This window comes from Furipterus horrens, unplaced genomic scaffold, assembly GCF_987537825.1.
Source record: "Furipterus horrens unplaced genomic scaffold, mFurHor1.1.pri manual_scaffold_9, whole genome shotgun sequence".
In the NCBI taxonomy this organism is placed as follows: domain Eukaryota; kingdom Metazoa; phylum Chordata; class Mammalia; order Chiroptera; family Furipteridae; genus Furipterus; species Furipterus horrens.
The window spans coordinates 54799974-54818040 of NW_028327179.1; the positions used below are offsets into that span (position 1 = coordinate 54799974).

Genomic DNA, 18067 nt, shown 5'->3' on the forward strand with positions numbered 1-18067 from the left:
ATTAGGAGCTTTGGCAATAGTAAAACCACATGGGTTGCCTAGTCTTGCAAAAGGGTGATTGATTGCACAGGCTTTGTACTTTTTCTAAGGGAATGCTTTTGCAGTAGAGTTTAATATTTAAAGCACAAGCTATGGAGCCAAACTACCTGGGGTTGAATCCTGGCTCTACCCTTTGCTGCAGTGTGACTATAGGCAAGTTGCTTAATCTGTCTGTACCAATTTCTTCACTGTAATATGAGGACAATAACAGTACCTATTTCATATGGTTTTTATGAAGATTAAATCAGCACATATATGGTTATGGTTTAGAACAGTATCTGGCACATAGTCACCCCTCAGCAAATATTAACATTTATTATGTTTTATTTTTCTGAGACCATATAAGAAATGGAATATGAAAAGGAGAAATTTTATGTAAAGTATTATGTTTTTATTTGTTATGTGAAGAGCAGCAGAATGAGGAATATCGAGTACATGGTAAGACTAGAAAAACCAGGCATTATTAAGAGGTTAAAGCAGGTAGCAGGTCAGGCATCTAGGAAGTCAAAGGGTTGAGGAGCATGTAGGACAAGAACATTCATGATACCAGACACCAGTCAAGCAAGGTCAACTTCATTCTTTCAACAAATAGGTGAAGTGCCTAATATGTGCAAAGCACTCAGCCAGGCACAAGATACAAATGATGAAGTAGTCATAGTCTCTATCCTCATGAGACTAAGCAGCCTAGAGGGAAAGGCAAACATTAAGTAATCTTTTAAATAACAACTATACTAAGTGCTACCAAGCAGACAAACTGAGGTCTCAACTTGATTAAGAGTGTTAAGTTTAGGTGAAGCTTCCAGTAGGTATCAAGCAAGTCAGGCAGAGAAGTAAGCAGGTTAAAGACACCAACAATCAGATGTAATAACAGAGAACTGACCTTCAACTGAGGTTTAGCTTAGCTGGGGCTTCTTGGCTACCTCTGCAAGGGTAGGAAATCATTCCAGAATGTGGGTAGTAGGCAGCTACAATAGAAAGTGATTATACTTGACAAAAGAAAGTGAGACCATGCTGACAGGCTCTCTTCCAGTTCTCTTAGCAGACCTGGTCATTAGCTCATTTGAGAGCATACTCTTGTTCTTCATTGTGTATTTCACTCTGGGCACTGACTCAGATGCATTGTAGATTGTGTTGGCCAAAGGTTTAATGAATTACTTTTGGGAAGAGTCTTGATATATTTAATGACAGAATATTTTTCATATTTAACAAATAATTGCTTTCAAATGCTATAATGACAATTACGAACAATTCAACCTTTAAACTTGCATAGAGGTCTCGATCTTCTCCCCAGAAATTTCAAGTTCTATTTTATTATAGACCATAGGTCTTACACCTTGATTTTTTAAACTTTTTATTTTGAGATATCTGTAAAGTCCCATGACGTTTTAAGAAATTACACAAAGAAATCCTTTGGACCCCTTATCCAGTTTCTCCCAATGCTAATAACATCTTGCAAAACTAGCATCCAAAATCGCAATCAGAATACTAAAACTGATACAGTCAAAATACAGAACCTTGGTTTTAGGTCAGTTTTTACATTCAGAATCTGGTGATCACAAGTCTATAGCCATATATTTTCCATTCAAAGATATAAACTCATACTGTTGTCTCTGATCTCCATGGGCTATATCAGGAAGTCTCCTGTGCTCCCTTCTTTTCTTCCTTCCACAAATACTTATTAGGCATCTTTGTGTTATTGAGTGCTATGCCATTGAGCACTGGATGTTTCCACTTCTTGAGATACAGTCTTTTCATCACTAATCATATCATTACTGTAGGTTGAAAACCTCTGTGGTTTTCCAATAACGAACTTTCCTCAAAGTCCTGTTCAACCATGAAAATATTGAAATTTCTCCCGAGCAAGTAACTGAATACTACTAAATTATGGGCAGGTCAAGTTACTCAAATTCTTCTTTTTAAATTTTTAGATCATCAAAGAATTCCAAAGAATTGATGTAAATGTATACTTTGCATCGCTTCAAGGTAAATGCATGTATGTACATATCTACATATAAGACCTCTCCCTAAGTCCTTTCTCCTATCTTGGAATATGGATACATCACAACCAATTTTTTTTTATTGTGATAAAAATGCATAACAATATTTGCTATTTTAGTCACATTCAAGTGGCATTTAATTCAGGGGCATTAACTACATTTATAATGTTGTGCAACCATCACAACTATATCTTGTCAAAAATTTTCATCGCCACAAGCAGAAACTTTACCCATTAAGCAATCCTGCTGAGGGCCTTTTTGAACCCAGGGAGATATTACTTGCAGTTGCACCAGAGAGCTGGTGATGCATGGCAGCTGATGTCCTGCCAGCAGTGCTGGATCAATGTGGGAAAATCGTCTTAGGGAGAGCAGAGCTGGACATGACTTAGATCCCTTAAAACTAAAGGATCCTCCAGGGTGTGATTCTGTGTCTATGTATGACTGTGTGTGTGTGTGTGTAGGAAAATAGAAATGCTCTGTTCTCTAGAAACAGAGACTGAGTTAAGGATTAATGCACAAGTGATTTATTGAGATCTGGAAAAAAAATTCACTCTGGGAAAAATTTCATGAAGGAGTGAGGGTAGCCGGATATGGCAGGGAAAAAGCTGGACAAAGATATGGTTGCAAAAGTCTACCTTAGCTTAATTTCACAGGGAGCACACAGCAGGAAAAGCACCAGCGGGTTATTTCTCCTGGAGGTAGTGGAGATAGCCTTTTTACTTCCATATCAGTTAGTCAGTGGCTGCAGGCCACCCAAGGGTGGGGGTGTAACCTCCCAGGCCTTTTCAGGTAAGACAGTTCCCATTGGCCCAGGAACGAAGGCCACAGCTGTGAACCTTTAGCAGCCAGACTCACATTAGCAGCTGGAGCATGGGGACTCTAGCAAAAGGGACCTGGTCAGGAACAACCAGTTCTGGTATAACCAGTTATGGTATAACCATGCCATGTGCTATTGGAAAAGAAACTCTGCGTAGGGCATGGTCACATTTGGGAAACAAGAAAAAGGTATTAAAAGGAGGAGTTATCAAAACTTAGTATTGATTGATGCTACAAGAATATCCTAGAGACTAACTAAAAACTCTTTCTTTTAAAGATCACGTAATAGAAAAGCTGGATAAATGTGGTTTCTTTAATGATAACAGAAAGGACATATTCTTTTTGACTGTCCATGATGCTGTCCTCCATGTACAGCACCAGGTTAAATCCCAAGAAATTCAAGATTCCATTTTAGAAACGGTAAACATTTAACCTTTCTACATATGTGTCTTTCTTGAACTATCATGATTTCTGTAAATAGCAGAAGTCCCACAAATTTATGTTTGAATTCCATTCTAGTATGATGTTTAGCCACTGGTTAATGTCTCAGAGCCTCAGTTTTCTCATCAGTAAAATGGGAGTAAAAACATTTACTTTGCTGGGTAGATATGAAGACTAAATAAATATAGTTTATAGAAGGACATAAGGAAGTACCTAGTATTCAATACATATTAGTTCTATAATGTGTAGGTTTACTAATAATACAAGTAGGCTTTAGCTATAGTGCCTTTTAAGAATATAGGCACTTCCTGGGTTTTACCAGCCTTACTGCTTGCCTTCCAAGGGTTGGGTCATACCTGTCAGAGACACATGTTTCTTCTTGATCAGGAAACATCTTAGTAAGAGAGTGATAGTGTAGTCACATCCTACCCTGAACCCATGAGGCCTCTGAATCAGGCTCTGATCTAGTATACTACAAGGAGAAGCAGGTGCAATGGCAGCTTTGCCTGCGACCTGAACTCTGGGCCACTCACCCCAAGAGAAAGAAGGGAGCTGAGGGAGCTGACCTCTATGCCCCATGTACCCTATCCCAGTGGAGAAGACCCTACTTGATGTGTTGTTTCCTAAAATACTGTTTTATCAACATTAAAATGACTATCTCTAAAAGAAAAAAAAAAAAGAATATAGGCACTGAATCTCAGGTCTTCTGGGATTTGTATATACAAATGCAATTTAAATTCTCAGCAATCTAGAAACTCCTTATCATAAATATCTTTAAACAGGATCAATTAGATTATAAGTGATCTTTGAAAGAGAAAACAAATTAAAAGCCATGAAGAGTTAATTATCCCCTACAAAATAGAATAGACACTGATTTCCTATGGCACTTCTTATTTTGTTAGTTCTCTTGTCGGATATCTGGGAGAGTTGAGCATTCTGGTCTGGGTATGGGGCTGGGTCTACTGCTGGGCCTGGCTCGAGAACTTCTTCTCTCATGGATCCTGCCACAGTGAATTTGGGAAACTGAAACAATACCTATAAAAGTAATAATAATAATTATTCCAGTGACCTGTTCTCTATATTTTAAATTGCTTCCTTCCCCCAACCCCCAAAATTAGGATAGAGTCTTATTATTAACTGGAAGTTAATGTCTGAAGTAAAACTAATTTAGAAAACAATAGTACATTATTCTTTTTAAGCTATTGTTAGTGGAGAGATTGCTCTGCTTAATGCTGCAGGAGAAAATACAAGATCTGGATCTGAAATACGAAAAAAGCAAAAAAAAGGCAAGTAGTAAAACCACAAATCTAAGAAAAAAGCTTCATGCAAGCAAAATGCTCATCTTTGAAAACTCATAAACCTTTTCCTATCTAACGTAAAATTCTCTAACCCATAGATAACAACAATAAAGCAGGATCTTATAAAGTATCTAAAAAAGGCCCTTTATCAAAAGTAAAATAGAACCAAGGTATTAAGTTCTTTTTCAACATGAAAAGTTATTTTATTTGTTTATACCTTGTTCTGATCCAAGATCTCAGATCCCATAAATGTCACAAAGCCACAAATGACAGTGCCCCTACCAGTGTTAGACTCAACATTATTTGTAATCAGGGAGACATCGTGAGTGGCTGGGATGGATTTTTTGACCCTGAACAAATGTCAGAGTGAGTATAACTGAGTGCTTGTATATGTACTTACTGGTTCACTGGATAGTGGGTTGAGCTCTAGTGGTGGCCTCTCAGATCAGGAACTTCTGTGTACCCTCAGTACCTAGCACAAAGCCCTTTAGGTGGTAGATGTATAGTAAATAATGATAAATCTTTCCTGTGGCACTTTCCTTTTCTTCAGGAAGGGTAACGTATGTTATGGATATTGTGGATGCAGTGATAACCATCACAAGGACTATCCCAGGACAGTCCCAATTTGTAATTACACCTAACCTCTTTCTCTTATTATGTTTGACTATCTGCACAGAGACTGAAGTCTCTAATTCATTTCCACACTAGCAGAGAGAATTGGATTATTTATTTGTGAGATGAAAAATAGCTAAAAAGCTCTTTGAAATGTCACTCTTTACCTTGATATACATTTGGTGTTGCTTTAGGAATATCCTTCTTTATGCATCAGATAAAGCCCAAACTGTTATCGGTTTCCTCTGTTATTGATTACCACTAAAAAGCAGAACTTTCCTGAACAACCATTTTGGTCCATAGATGTTGCTTTCCACCTCTGATGAAATTAATATCCATCCAATTTAACTGGTGACTGTTCATTGTCATCAGTCACGAGCCCATTTAGTGCATGCTTAATGCTGTACTAAGTGCTGTTAGTTTAGCCTTCGAAATAAAAAGACCTAGGCTACTGCATCACTCAGGCAGACAGGGTGATTGCTTAAGAGGCACACTCCATAGGATGGGGAAGAGCTGAAAAGGAGGTTAACAACGGAGGACAATACCAGTTCACACCTGAATGTGAAAAATGGTACAGGGAAAATTCTAAGTGATAAATACAAAAGGACAAGAAAGCTGGAAAGATTTTGAAGTATGTAGATTATTTTAAATGAGAAACACCAGCAGTGCTTCAAGTCATTTTCAGTAGCATACCAGGTGGGTTGATGCTATTATATTTTCAGTAAATATTCTCTGTGTTCTCTTTGTCAAGATCTCCCTCATCCAAGACCATAAAGATCCTCTTGAATTAATGGAAGCAGAGCTGACTGAAGAAGAACTTAATGTTGAGGATGAGGTATGAACATTATTTTCTTTCAAAGAAAATAATTTAGATTAAATCTTGAGTAAATAGAACAACACATATAATAACTATGTCTGATACAAACTATTCAGAGAAAATAATTTTTAAAAATACCAAAAAGATGGTTTAATAGAACAGGGAAAATGGAAAACAAGAATTCTCCCTTGAAGACATTAAGAACTTGAGGAGCCTCTGCCCCAGGCATACAGATGATCAGCAACTGGAAGCAGCCAACACTCTGGTCCTGGTTTTATATCTAAGCCTCCACCTACTTTTTCTTCCAAAAACCTAAGGAATGTAGGAAAGGCAGTTTGAGGATGTTTCTAAACCAGAAGTTTCATAAGCTTCAGAAATAGTATGTGCGGAGCAGAAAGCTCATGATCTTTATTCATCTGACTGATAATGGCTTAGAAAAGACTGATTTTATATATATTTCTGATGCTTTGGGGGGCATGAGTCAATTCCTAGGAAACCTGACTGAAACTTGTATTTTTCTGGATCAACTTTGCGGCTCCACCACTGAGTAAAATGGAACTAACAAAAGAAGACCATAGAATTTTAAAGTTGAAAGATGTCTTAGAAATCAAGTAGTCACACATCTCAGCCCATGCAGAAATCCCTCCGACACCACATCTAAGGATGTTCACTCAGATTTTGTGTGAACATTTCTAGACATTGGCCACTAGTAGCTTTTCCGGGAAGTTTGTTACATGCTTGGAAGCCTCCAAGTGTTAGTTGTGCTTGCAAAACTAGATTTGGCCTTCTCTAATAACTGGTGACTGAGAGCTCTCTTTCCTAACAATACAAACCCTCCTATTGAACAGCCCTTAAATATTTGAGAGTGTCTCTCAGTCTCCACCAAACTCTACTCCAGGCAGGACTCCTCCCATTTCCTTTACTATTCCTAACAGACACAAAATCTGTCAATGCTTCTCTGCCAGAGAAGAGGACACAGAGCCCCAGACAGGGTCAGGCCAGCATGGAGATTATGCAATCATGACCTACCTTGATCTCATGAAGATATTTCTATTACTATGATTTTAAAATGTGCTTATTTGCATAATAAACAACTACATCAAAATCTTTCCTTCTGTTACAGGGGTCAACTAAAGACTTAGGCATTTTCACACAAATTGTCTTCCAGCTGGGCTCCTCATTTATATTTATATAATTGTTTTTTGATCCCTAGTGCAGGACTATACATTTTTGATAGGTTACATCTTGTTTGTTTCAATTTTTCTACATCCTTTTGAATTCTGAATCTATCATCCAGCATATTAATTATGCATCCCAACTGGTATCATACACAAATCTGATAAGCATGCCTTCTCTGACTTACTCCAGGTCCTGATAAAAATGTTGAAAAGCATAATATTCAAACCCCTATGGTAAAATCAGGCAGTGAGGATGACAGGAGAGAAAACTTTTTGGTGGAAATACACTGCTAGGATGAAATCTAAGGTCCTACATCTTAGCCCAGAAGCTTAGTGAGCCCAGGAACATCATCATTGAGCTGTGTAGTAGTTTATGACTATGGATATCAGGCCAACCTAGTTGAGTGCAAACTCATATAGTAAAATTGGAACTTAAGAAATTACTACATTATATGGAGGTATTTATTTTCAATTACCACATAAAAAGATTATTCAGGTACGATTTCTGTAGATAGTGAGGTAGTATTGAAGAGTGATTTTAAGGTCATGGACCAGATGGTTTTGAGTGCAAACCTTGATTCTGCTACACAACATTATTGGGCAAATTATTTATCCTGTATTTATATAAGATAGAGATAATAATACTTTGAAGAGTTGTGAAAATTAAAGGATGCATAGTAGTACTAAATGAATAGTAATTATTGTTTTAAAAAATCTAAGTATTATGAGTTACAAACTTAAGTTTTTACCCATCATAATAAATATGATGATATACACCCAAGATGAGTCAATGTAAGCAACCAATATTATCAAAACATATTTGTAAAAGGACTTGAGAATTCAGTTGTATTAACACTTTCTTCTCCTTTGTTTGCACAGGCTATGCGTAGACTTGCTACCTGAAAGTGGGCTCAGGAGGTGACTATAAGCAAGGACTGCAAGGCAAAATTTAACCAGCAATGTAATTCTATGCAAGCATTTTTTGCATTGATTATTTCTTTGGACTTGAAACACGCACTCTTTTTCCATTAGATTTTTTTTTTTAATCTTTGATTTTTTAAAACCTCTTAGCCATTGAAACAGAGGCACTTATGATTATGTCTCAGCTTCATTTATAAAATAAATAGCTTACCTCTAAACTGTGCAAAATGGTGAGGAGAATTATCCTGGTGATTAGCAATGTCTAGGATCTGTTTATGTTATGTTATGTTGCTGTACTTCCATGACTTATTTGCTAACAATGTTCACATGGGTACTGGGGTAAGTGTGACCCAACAGCCTCTGTGGGCAGGTGAATCACAAATGATTATCATAAAAAAAATCTATTCCTGACTGGCCTTGATACCCATGAGCTGCACTGATCACAGTGTAAGGGCTCACTAAGTAAGTGCTAAACATAAGTGTTAATACATTTATCAATAAAAGACTTCAAAAATCACTTTTGGTCAATATATCAAAAATGTCTTTAAAATGCAAATTATAGTTAGTACTTAATAATGAATGTTATATTTGTTGACCATATATTTAACCAGAATTCAGAATCAAGAAAATGGTTCACTTCAAAGCTACAGAACTGGGCTGATGTATTTTAAAAACATTGATTTAGAGATGTGAACCAATAAGAAGATTATTGTGGTTTATAATTTCATTTTTTGATATGATAACCACGGATCACAATTAAGGTCAAATAAAATATAAGAAAGACTATCTCTACGTTAAAAATGCAATTTTAACTTAGTTTATAGAAATAATCATTAGGTAGAGTACAGAGTGGCATGGTCTATTTAAAATCTAACACAAAAATTGTGTTATTTTGAACAAAAAACAATTTTGATATGTTTATAAGACTGTAGTAATTAAAACAAGTTTATGTTTTTCTCTAAAATTTAGCAGTGTGTAAAGTAAGTGGTCTTTAACTAAATTCTGACCACCTTTCAAAAAAAATCTAAAAAGTTAACAACCTGGATATAAATCTATATTTAAAATGAGTTTTTCAAAACAAAACATTCTACATAAACTAAATAGCAAAGAAAAAAATGGTTTGGGATATACACATTAAAAATGTATAGGTTTTTAAAAATCTATATTTTAAGTCAGAAAATATTTAAATTTTTTAGTTTTACTTAATCTTTTCTGAGTGCCAACAATTTTCTAGGTATTATACATAATATAGAGGCTGTGGTCCTATGAACTATTCCCATATATTTTACACTCAAATGAATGAAGTAGTGCTTTATTTCTAGAGAAAAATAAACACTCAAGTCCCCAACCGAGATAATGTCTTGCAAGATGGAGATTATTATATTACACCTTTGGCACAATTGTGTGAAATTCCCCAATGTGTTTGGCTATCCAAGACAGCATGTCTTATCTCTATTTCTAAGAAAATACAATGAGAAACAAGGTGTCTAATTCTGAAGGAATATCATCAGTGATAATATCAACTTGGTAACTAAAAGAATCATCATCACCACCCCCTCCAATTTTGTCCACTGGAATTTGAGTGAATTGTAATTGCCCATGATGTTATAATATTCTTTCTTCTCATGGGTTATTCTGTCTTTAACTGATTTAGAACAGATTTCTCCCCATGCTGGGTACAGTATAACCAAGATTATAAGATTATCTCATTTTCAAAGTGATACCTGCTTATAAGGGCAACAAATCATATTACTAAAGAGTGAATATAATAGTAATGCAGAAAATGGATGAATACCTCTGTTCAATAGAGAAAATATGCACTGATTATTTTTTTATGAGTTGAGGGAAGTATCAAAGTTACCCTTTATAATAAGGCTAGAGTTTTGTGAAATCCTGGTTCTATTTGTGTCTATATAAGACCAGTCTATTTGACTAGCTTCATAAGCACATTCTAGGAATACTAGCTCTTCTATGCATTTTTTGAATAACAAGCATATTTTAATCCTTTATTGCCAATGAAAATTTACTTGAAATTAAAATTGTCTTGTTATGTTTTGATTTATAAGATTCCAGTGTTGTATATGAATTTCAATAAGTAAAAATATCAAATCAGGTACATTTGGAAATAATTGCACATATTTGTATTAAATGTAAAGTTACCTTTAAACTACTCTGATATGTCCTTTCTGAACAAAACTATTAAATACAATTAAAGTGCTACATTTTAAGTTTGCCATTACTCTTATCACTCATCAGTTTGATGTATTTTTTAAAGCTCTACTTTCATTTTGTCTGTGTGTACAATTTATTTTTGCAAAAACTTAGTGCAATAAACAATGCTACTCACAAATGTCTCAGTTAAATCTTGTAATTTTTGTGCAGATACTTCCAGCTTATTTTGTGCAATGATTTCCATTACTTAAAAAAAACTTTTTGTGCTGGTACAACAGACATATTATAAGGATACAAAGCATAGTTAACTACTTGAAAAAATTTCACAAACAAGCACACTAGTATAAAGAGCACCCACATCAATAAGCATAACATAACCATATCCCACAAATCCTTTCATACCCCCTCCCAGTAATTTCCCCAAGGGCTAATTACTGTCCTGACTTCTGACACTTGCTTTTTGAACTTTATATAAATGAAATCAAACAAGATTTTTTCCCCCCTTCTCTTCTGTGTCTTTTTTAAATCCTCACCTGAGGATATATTCATTGGAGAGAGAGAGAGAGAGAGAGAGAGAGAGAGAGAGAGAGAGAGAGAGAGAGAGAGAGAAATCAATGTGGTAGAGAAACATCGATCAGTTGCCTCCTATATGTGCCCCAACCAAGGATCAAAACTGCAACCCAGGTATGTCCCCTGACCAGGGATCAAACCCGCAACATTTTGGTGTATGAGGTGATGTTCAACCAGCTGAGTCACCTGGCCAGGGCTTGAGTCTGTGTCTGATTTTTTTTAACTCAACATCACAATTGTGAGCTTTATCCATGTTAATGTTATTACATATAACAATCATTTTAAATTTTCACTACTGCATAGTATTCTACTGTCTGAACTTACCATCACTTATTTACCTATACTACTGTTTGGGGACATTTGTGTTGTTTCTAGTTTTTGCCTTTCATGAATAGTGCTGCTATGGACATTCTTGTTCATTTTATTTTGGGCGAACATATGTACACAATTCTGTAAAGTATATACCTGGGAATGGAGTTACTGGGGTCACATACATATGTTCTACTTCAGTTACTGCAGTGGACATTTTGTATCTACAGCAGCCTTTTGGCCAAAGTGATCACACCAATTTATACTTCTTTTGAATGTGCGTTCCAGTTGTTGTACATTTTTGCCAATAATAGGTTTTTATGTCTTTTTAATTTGCACTTTTGTTGTGGGTGTTTAGTAGTATCACATTATGGTTTTAATTTGCATGTCACTGATGACTAAAGAAGTTAAATACCAGAGGCTTCCAACCAAGATGGAGGAGTAGGTAGACATGCATCACCTCCTTGCACAACCAGTAGAAGAATTACATCTACTTCAAGACAAAAAACAACCAAAATTGCCATAAAAATTGAACTGTATGGAAGTCCAACAACCAAGGAATTAAGAAGGAATATTCATCCAGACAGATAGGAGGCACAGAACTGGGGCTGGGGTGGAGAGAATGTGGTGTGGTAGAGGCGAGGGAGCGGTGGCCAGGTAGTGGCTGCCCCAGCAAATGAGTACACCTGGTCCCACATTCACGTGTGGTGGATAAAAGCCAGGAGGGACACTGGGAGTGATCCCAGTCCCAGGCCTGACCGTGCAGCTCATGGTTCCAGCGCTGGGAAAATAAAACCTCATTCCTTCTGTCTGTGAAAACCAGTGGGGAGTGGGGTGGAGGAAGAAACTGCCAGTCTCTCAGGAGAGTCTGTTTAGAGGCCCTCACAGTCTTAGAACATATGCAAACCCACTCACTCTGGGAATCACAACCAGGACAACAGTTAAAGGGGCACCAGTCCCATACGGAAGTGGGAGAAGTGCCTGGAAAGGGGGCAAGTGCTAGGCAAGCAGCATTGTTCCCTCTCATACCCCTCCCCCACATACAGAGCCACAACATGGTGAAACGGCTCACCCTGTACTGACTGACAAATGCCTAAGGCTCCGCCCCTTAAAATGTAACAGGTATGACAGCTCTACCTAAGACAAAGAGACAAACTAGGGAGGCTGTCAAACTGAGGAGACAAATAAATATGACCCAAATAAAAGACCTGCAGAAAAAGAACTAAGCAAAAAGGAGAGCCAAGTTAACAGATGCAGAGTTAAAAACGCTGGTGATCAGGATGCTCAGAGAAATAATTGAGTGTGGCCACAAAATAAAGGAAGTAGTGAAGGTTATACAAAGTGAGATAAAGAAAAATATACAGGGGACCAAGAGTGATGGGAAGGAAGCTGGGATTTGAATCAACAATTTGGGACAAAAAGAAGATATAAGCATTTATCTGGAACAGAAAGAAGAAACAAGAATTGAAAAAAACAAGAAGAGGATTAGGGACCTCTGTGACAATTTTAAACATACCAACACCTGAATAATAGTTGTGCAAAAAGGAGAAGAGGAAGACCAAGGAATCGAAAATTTATATTAAAAAACAATGAAAGAAAACTTCCCTAATTTGGTGAAGGAAATAGACATATAAGTCCATGAAGCACAGAGTCCCAAACAAGACACATTATAATAAAATGCCAAAGGTTCAAGATAAAGGGAGAATCTTAAAAGCAGCAAAAGAGGGAAGATGGTGGAGGAGTGAGGGGAGGCTGCACTTTCAGGCTCCCGAGACCTGTCTGTAGTTTGGACTAATTGCAGACAGAACATCTCAGTGAGCAGCTGGACACTGGCAGGAGTTGAGCCTTGGCACTGCTGGATTAGAAAAAAGCCATCTGGGAACAACCTGTTTAGTGAGGATAGTGGAGGAAAAAGGAACGAGACAGGATTCCTGACTGGGGTGGCTGACCAAGCTGTGGCTGGAAGTACACAAAGGCTTTTTGGCGATCACAGGCTTCCCCAGAGAGGAGTCGGGAGGAGAGCAGATCTCTGCCCACTGGCAGAGACAAGACTCGACCAGGTGGCATTGGCGCTGAAGGACAGGAGACAGCGTACTGCTGTGCAAGTGAGAACATAATTTTTCTTTATATTTTTCTCTTGTGGACTGCAGAGAGGGGTGGAAAGTTTGGGGGTGGTAGGACATTCTTGAGGAGCGTAGGTGCAGAGGTGTGCTCGTCCACTCCCCAACCCTCCCCTTGGGTCACTAGGGTGCACATAGGGAAGTGCCCTCATTCACTGGCCCAGGTGCGTGGGGTCAACAGTCCAGGTGCCCCTCAGACACACCCCAACAGACATAAGATCAGTGCCCCAACAGGCACAGGGAGGGCCCACTGTACACGCAGAAGACCGTGCACAGACACCCCTGGCCAGCTCCAGTGGGTGCCAAGCCAGAGCGCAGACCACTTGCCCAGGTTCTTCTCGTGCCCGCCCAGGTGGGTGTGGGAAAAAACGGGTGGCTGTGGCGTGGGAACAGTGGGCGGCAGTGACTCACAGATGCTCACTTCCACTTTGCACAAGTGTCCGGGGCCCCGCCCTAAGAGGTGAGAGACCAACTCCAGGAGCACGGCTTGGCAGGACTGAGGCTAGCTCTCCGGCTGCCTTGCGCTTGCACAGGTGCGTGAGCACAAAAGCACCTCAGCTGGCTTCAATAGGTGCCAATCTCTCACTTCCACTGTGCCCAAGTGTCTGGGGCCCTGCCCTAAGAGGCGAGAGACTGCAGGCCTGAGGCAAGCTCTCAGGCCGCCTTGCCTGTGCAGGGGCGCGCATGCAAAGGCATCTCAGCTAGCTCCAACAGGTGACAAATGAACACTCCAAACCGGCCACCTCGGGCGCACACCTCTGATCCGCCTCATTAGACCAGCTGTGGATGCAGAAAAAGAAGACAACACACAAAGGCTGAACTGAAACTCAAGACAAAGTGGATAGAGTGACTCTCAATGAACTAGCCAGGAGGAAGATCCTACCTAAGAGCATATGAAATATAACCAGACAGCATAAACAAACGACATAAAGGGTAACCCAAGAACATCAGGCTCAGGAGATCAAAGAGACTGCACCACTGAAACCCCCAGATCTCCTATAAAGAATCTCATACCACAAAGGTGGGAAGTCAAAGCAGATAAACCCAAAAAACAAAACAAACAAGAAGAACCCAACATGATAAAGGCAGAAATAACCTCTCAATGAAAAGAAAAGAGTAATCCTCAGAAAGAGAGGTAGATGGAATAGACATAGCCAAATGTCAGACATGGAATTCAAAACAATGGTAGTGAAGAAGCTCAATATACTTGACAACCTTAAAAACAACTATAACAACCTCCAAGGAAGTTACCAACAGCTTCAAGAAAATTACAAGGAACTTGCAGAGAACTACACCAGCATAAAAGAAGACGTAGAAACTATTAACAAGAACCAGGAAGAAATGAAGAATTCAATCTCTGAACCGAAAAACACAGTAGAATCAGTCTAAAGCAGACTAAATGAAGCAGAGGATTGGATTAGTGAGTTAGAAGATAATGTAGAGAAAAACTCCCAGACAATACAGCAAAATGAAAAAAGATTGAAAAAATATGAACAAGATGTAAGGGAATTACAGGATAGCATGAGAAGAAATAATATCAGAATCATCAGAATAAGAGAGAAAGAAGAAGAGGAGCATGAAATTGAAAAACTGATAGGAGAAATAGAGACAGAAAATTTTCCAACCTGATGAAAGAAAAACTTATACAAGCTCAGGAAGCACAGAGAGTTCCAATGAAGGGGAACCCCAAAAAACCCACTCCAAGGCACATCATAATTAAAATGGCAACATTTCAAGACAAAGAGAGAATCCTAAAAGCAGCAAGAGAAAAACAGCAAATAACATATAAGGGAGCTCTGATAAGGCTATTGACCAATTTCTCAACAGAAACGATACAAGCCAGAAGGGAATGGTCAAAAATATTTCAAGCAATGAAAAACAAAGGCCTACAACCAGAATACTTTACCCAGCAAGGCTCTCATTCAAAATGGAAGGTGAAATAAGGAGTTTCTCAGGCAAAGGAAGACTAAAAGAATACATCTCCACCAAACCAAGATTGCAAGAGATGCTAAAGGGAATGTTCTAAGAAAAAATAAGAAAAAAAAAAAAAAAAAGAGGAGAGGAACAGAGGTACAAACGGAAATGAATAAATACACGTTAATAATAACCTTAAATGTAAATGGGTTAAATGCTCCAATAAAAAGACATAGGGTAACAGAATGGATAAGAAAACAGGACCCACATATTTGCTGTCTACAAGAAACAAACCTCAAAATGAAAGATTTACATAGACTGAAAGTAAAGGAATATAAAAAAATATTCCAAGCAAACAGACCTGAAAAAAAAAGCTGGGGTAGCAGTCCTCATATCAGACAAAACGAATTTCAAAGCAAGGGCAATAAAAAGAGACAAAGAAGGACATCTCATAATACTTAAAGGACAATCCATCAAGAAGATATAACACTGATAAACATATATGCACCCAACATAGGAGCACCCAAATGCATAAAGCAAATACTAGAAGACCACAAGAAGGATATTAACAACAACACATTCATAGTAGGGGACTTCAACACTCCATTATCAACAATAGACAGATCATCGAAGAAAAGAAACACCAAGGATACACAGGCATTGAACAACACACTAAACCACATGGATTTAACTAATATATATAGAACTTTTTACCCCAAAGAAGCAAAATATACATTCTTTTCAAATGCACATGGGACATTTTCAAAGATAGACCACATGATGGGACACAAAACAAGCATCAACAAATTCAAGAAAATTGAAATCATATCAAGCATCTTTTCAGACCACAATGCCTTGAAACTAAAAATCAATCTCAGAGAAAAAAAATCAAAGGCACCCAAACTCATGAAGAATGACTAACATGCTATTAAATAATGAATGGGTTAACAATGACATCAAAGTAGAAATCAAGAAATTTCTAGAAAGTAATGAAAATGAACACACAACAGCCCAAAACCTATGGGACACAGCAAAAGCAGTCCTTAGAGGGAAGTTCATAGCAATACAGGCATATCTGAAAAGGATAGAAGAATCTCAAATAAAAAAATCTAACCCTAAAGCTAGAAGAACTAGAACAACAACAACAAACAAAGCCTAGGGCAAGAAGAAGGAAGGAAATCATCAAGATCAGAACAGAATTAAATAACATAGAGACTAAACAAACAATCCAAAAGATCAACAAAACTAGGAGCTGGTTCTTCAAAAAAATTAAAAAAAATCAACAAGTCTCTAGCCAGGCTCATCAAGAAAAAAAGAGAGAAGACACAAATAAACAAAATCAGAAATGAAAGAGGAGAAATCACGACTGATACCACAGAAATGCAAATGATAGTAAGAAATTACTACAAACAACTGTATGGCAAGAAATTTGACAACCTAGAAGAAATGAACAAATTTCTAGAAACATATAACCTTCCAAAACTGTATCAAGAAGAAGTAGAAAGTCTCAACAGACCAATAACAAAGAAGGAAATTGAAACAGTAATCAAAAATCTCCCTGCACACAAAAGCCCTGGACCGGATGGCTTCACAGGTGAATTTTACAAAACATTTAGGGAAGAACTAACTCTAACCCTCCTCAAACTATTGCAAAAAATCCAAGAAGAGGGAAAAATCCCAAACTCTTTCTATGAAGCCAGTATTAGCCTAATTCCAAAACCAGGTGAAGACACAACAAAGAAATAAAATTACAGGCCAATATCACTGATGAACATAGATGCTAAAATCCTCAATAAAATATCGGCAAACAGGATCTAGCAATACATCAAAAAGATCATACACCATGATCAAGTGGGATTCATCCCAGGTATGCAAGGATGGTTTAATATTCGCAAATCAATAAATATAATACATCATCTAAACAAAATGAAAGACAAAAATCACATGATCATATCAATAGATTCAGGAAAAGCACTCGATAAAGTACAACACTCATTTATGATGAAAACACTCAGCAAAATGGGAATAGAGGGAGCATACCTTAACGTAATTAAGGCTATATATGAGAAACCTGAAGCCAACATCATACTCAATGAACAAAAACTGAAAGCATTCCCCCTGAAATCAGGAACTAGACAAGGCTGTCAACTCTCTCCACTCCTATTCAACATGGTTTTGGAAGTCCTAGCCACAGCAATCAGACAAGAAAAAGAAATAAAAGGCATCCAAACTGGGAAAGAAGAAGTAAAACTATCATTATATGCAGATGACGTGATAGTATACCTAGAAAACCCTATAAACTCCACTAAGAGACTACTGGATATAATAAGTGAATTTGGCAAAACAGCAGGGTACAAAATAAATATACAGAAATCTAAGGCATTTCTGTACACCAACAATAAAATATCAGAGACAGAGACAAAAAAGAAAATATCATTTACTATAGCAATAAGAAAAATAATGTACCTAGGAGTAAACTTAACCAAAGAGATAAAAGACCTGTACTCTGAAAATTACATGACATTGAAGAAAGAAATTAAGGAAGATACAAATAAGTGGCAGCAAATACCATGTTCTTGGAAGGGAAGAATCAACATCATCAAAATGGCCATACTACCCAAAGCAATTTACAGATTCAATGCAATCCCTATTAAAATACCAATGACATATTTCACAGACCTAGAACAAATACTCCATAAATTCATATGGAACCAAAAAAGACCCTGAATAGCAAAAACAATCTTGAGACAGAAGAACACAGCAGGAGGAATCACAACACCAGATATCAAACAATACTACAAAGCCACTGTGATCAAAACAGTCTGCTACTGGCATAAGAACAGACATACAGGTTAGTGGAACA

General features: G+C 37.5%; 1 protein-coding gene across 1 annotated transcript in view; it reads left to right on the forward strand.

Moving 5' to 3' along the window:
* SLC26A4 (solute carrier family 26 member 4) overlaps positions 1-8238 on the forward strand; it is a 43876-nt gene extending 35638 nt beyond the window's left edge. Inside the window, exons 17-20 of the mRNA XM_090287350.1 lie at positions 1968-2022; positions 3130-3272; positions 5955-6038; positions 8078-8238. Of these exons, the coding sequence (XP_090143476.1) occupies positions 1968-2022; positions 3130-3272; positions 5955-6038; positions 8078-8101 (306 nt within the window). The 3' untranslated portion in view covers positions 8102-8238. The remainder of the gene's footprint in view (positions 1-1967; positions 2023-3129; positions 3273-5954; positions 6039-8077) is intronic.
* Positions 8239-18067: the final 9829 nt, after the last annotated feature.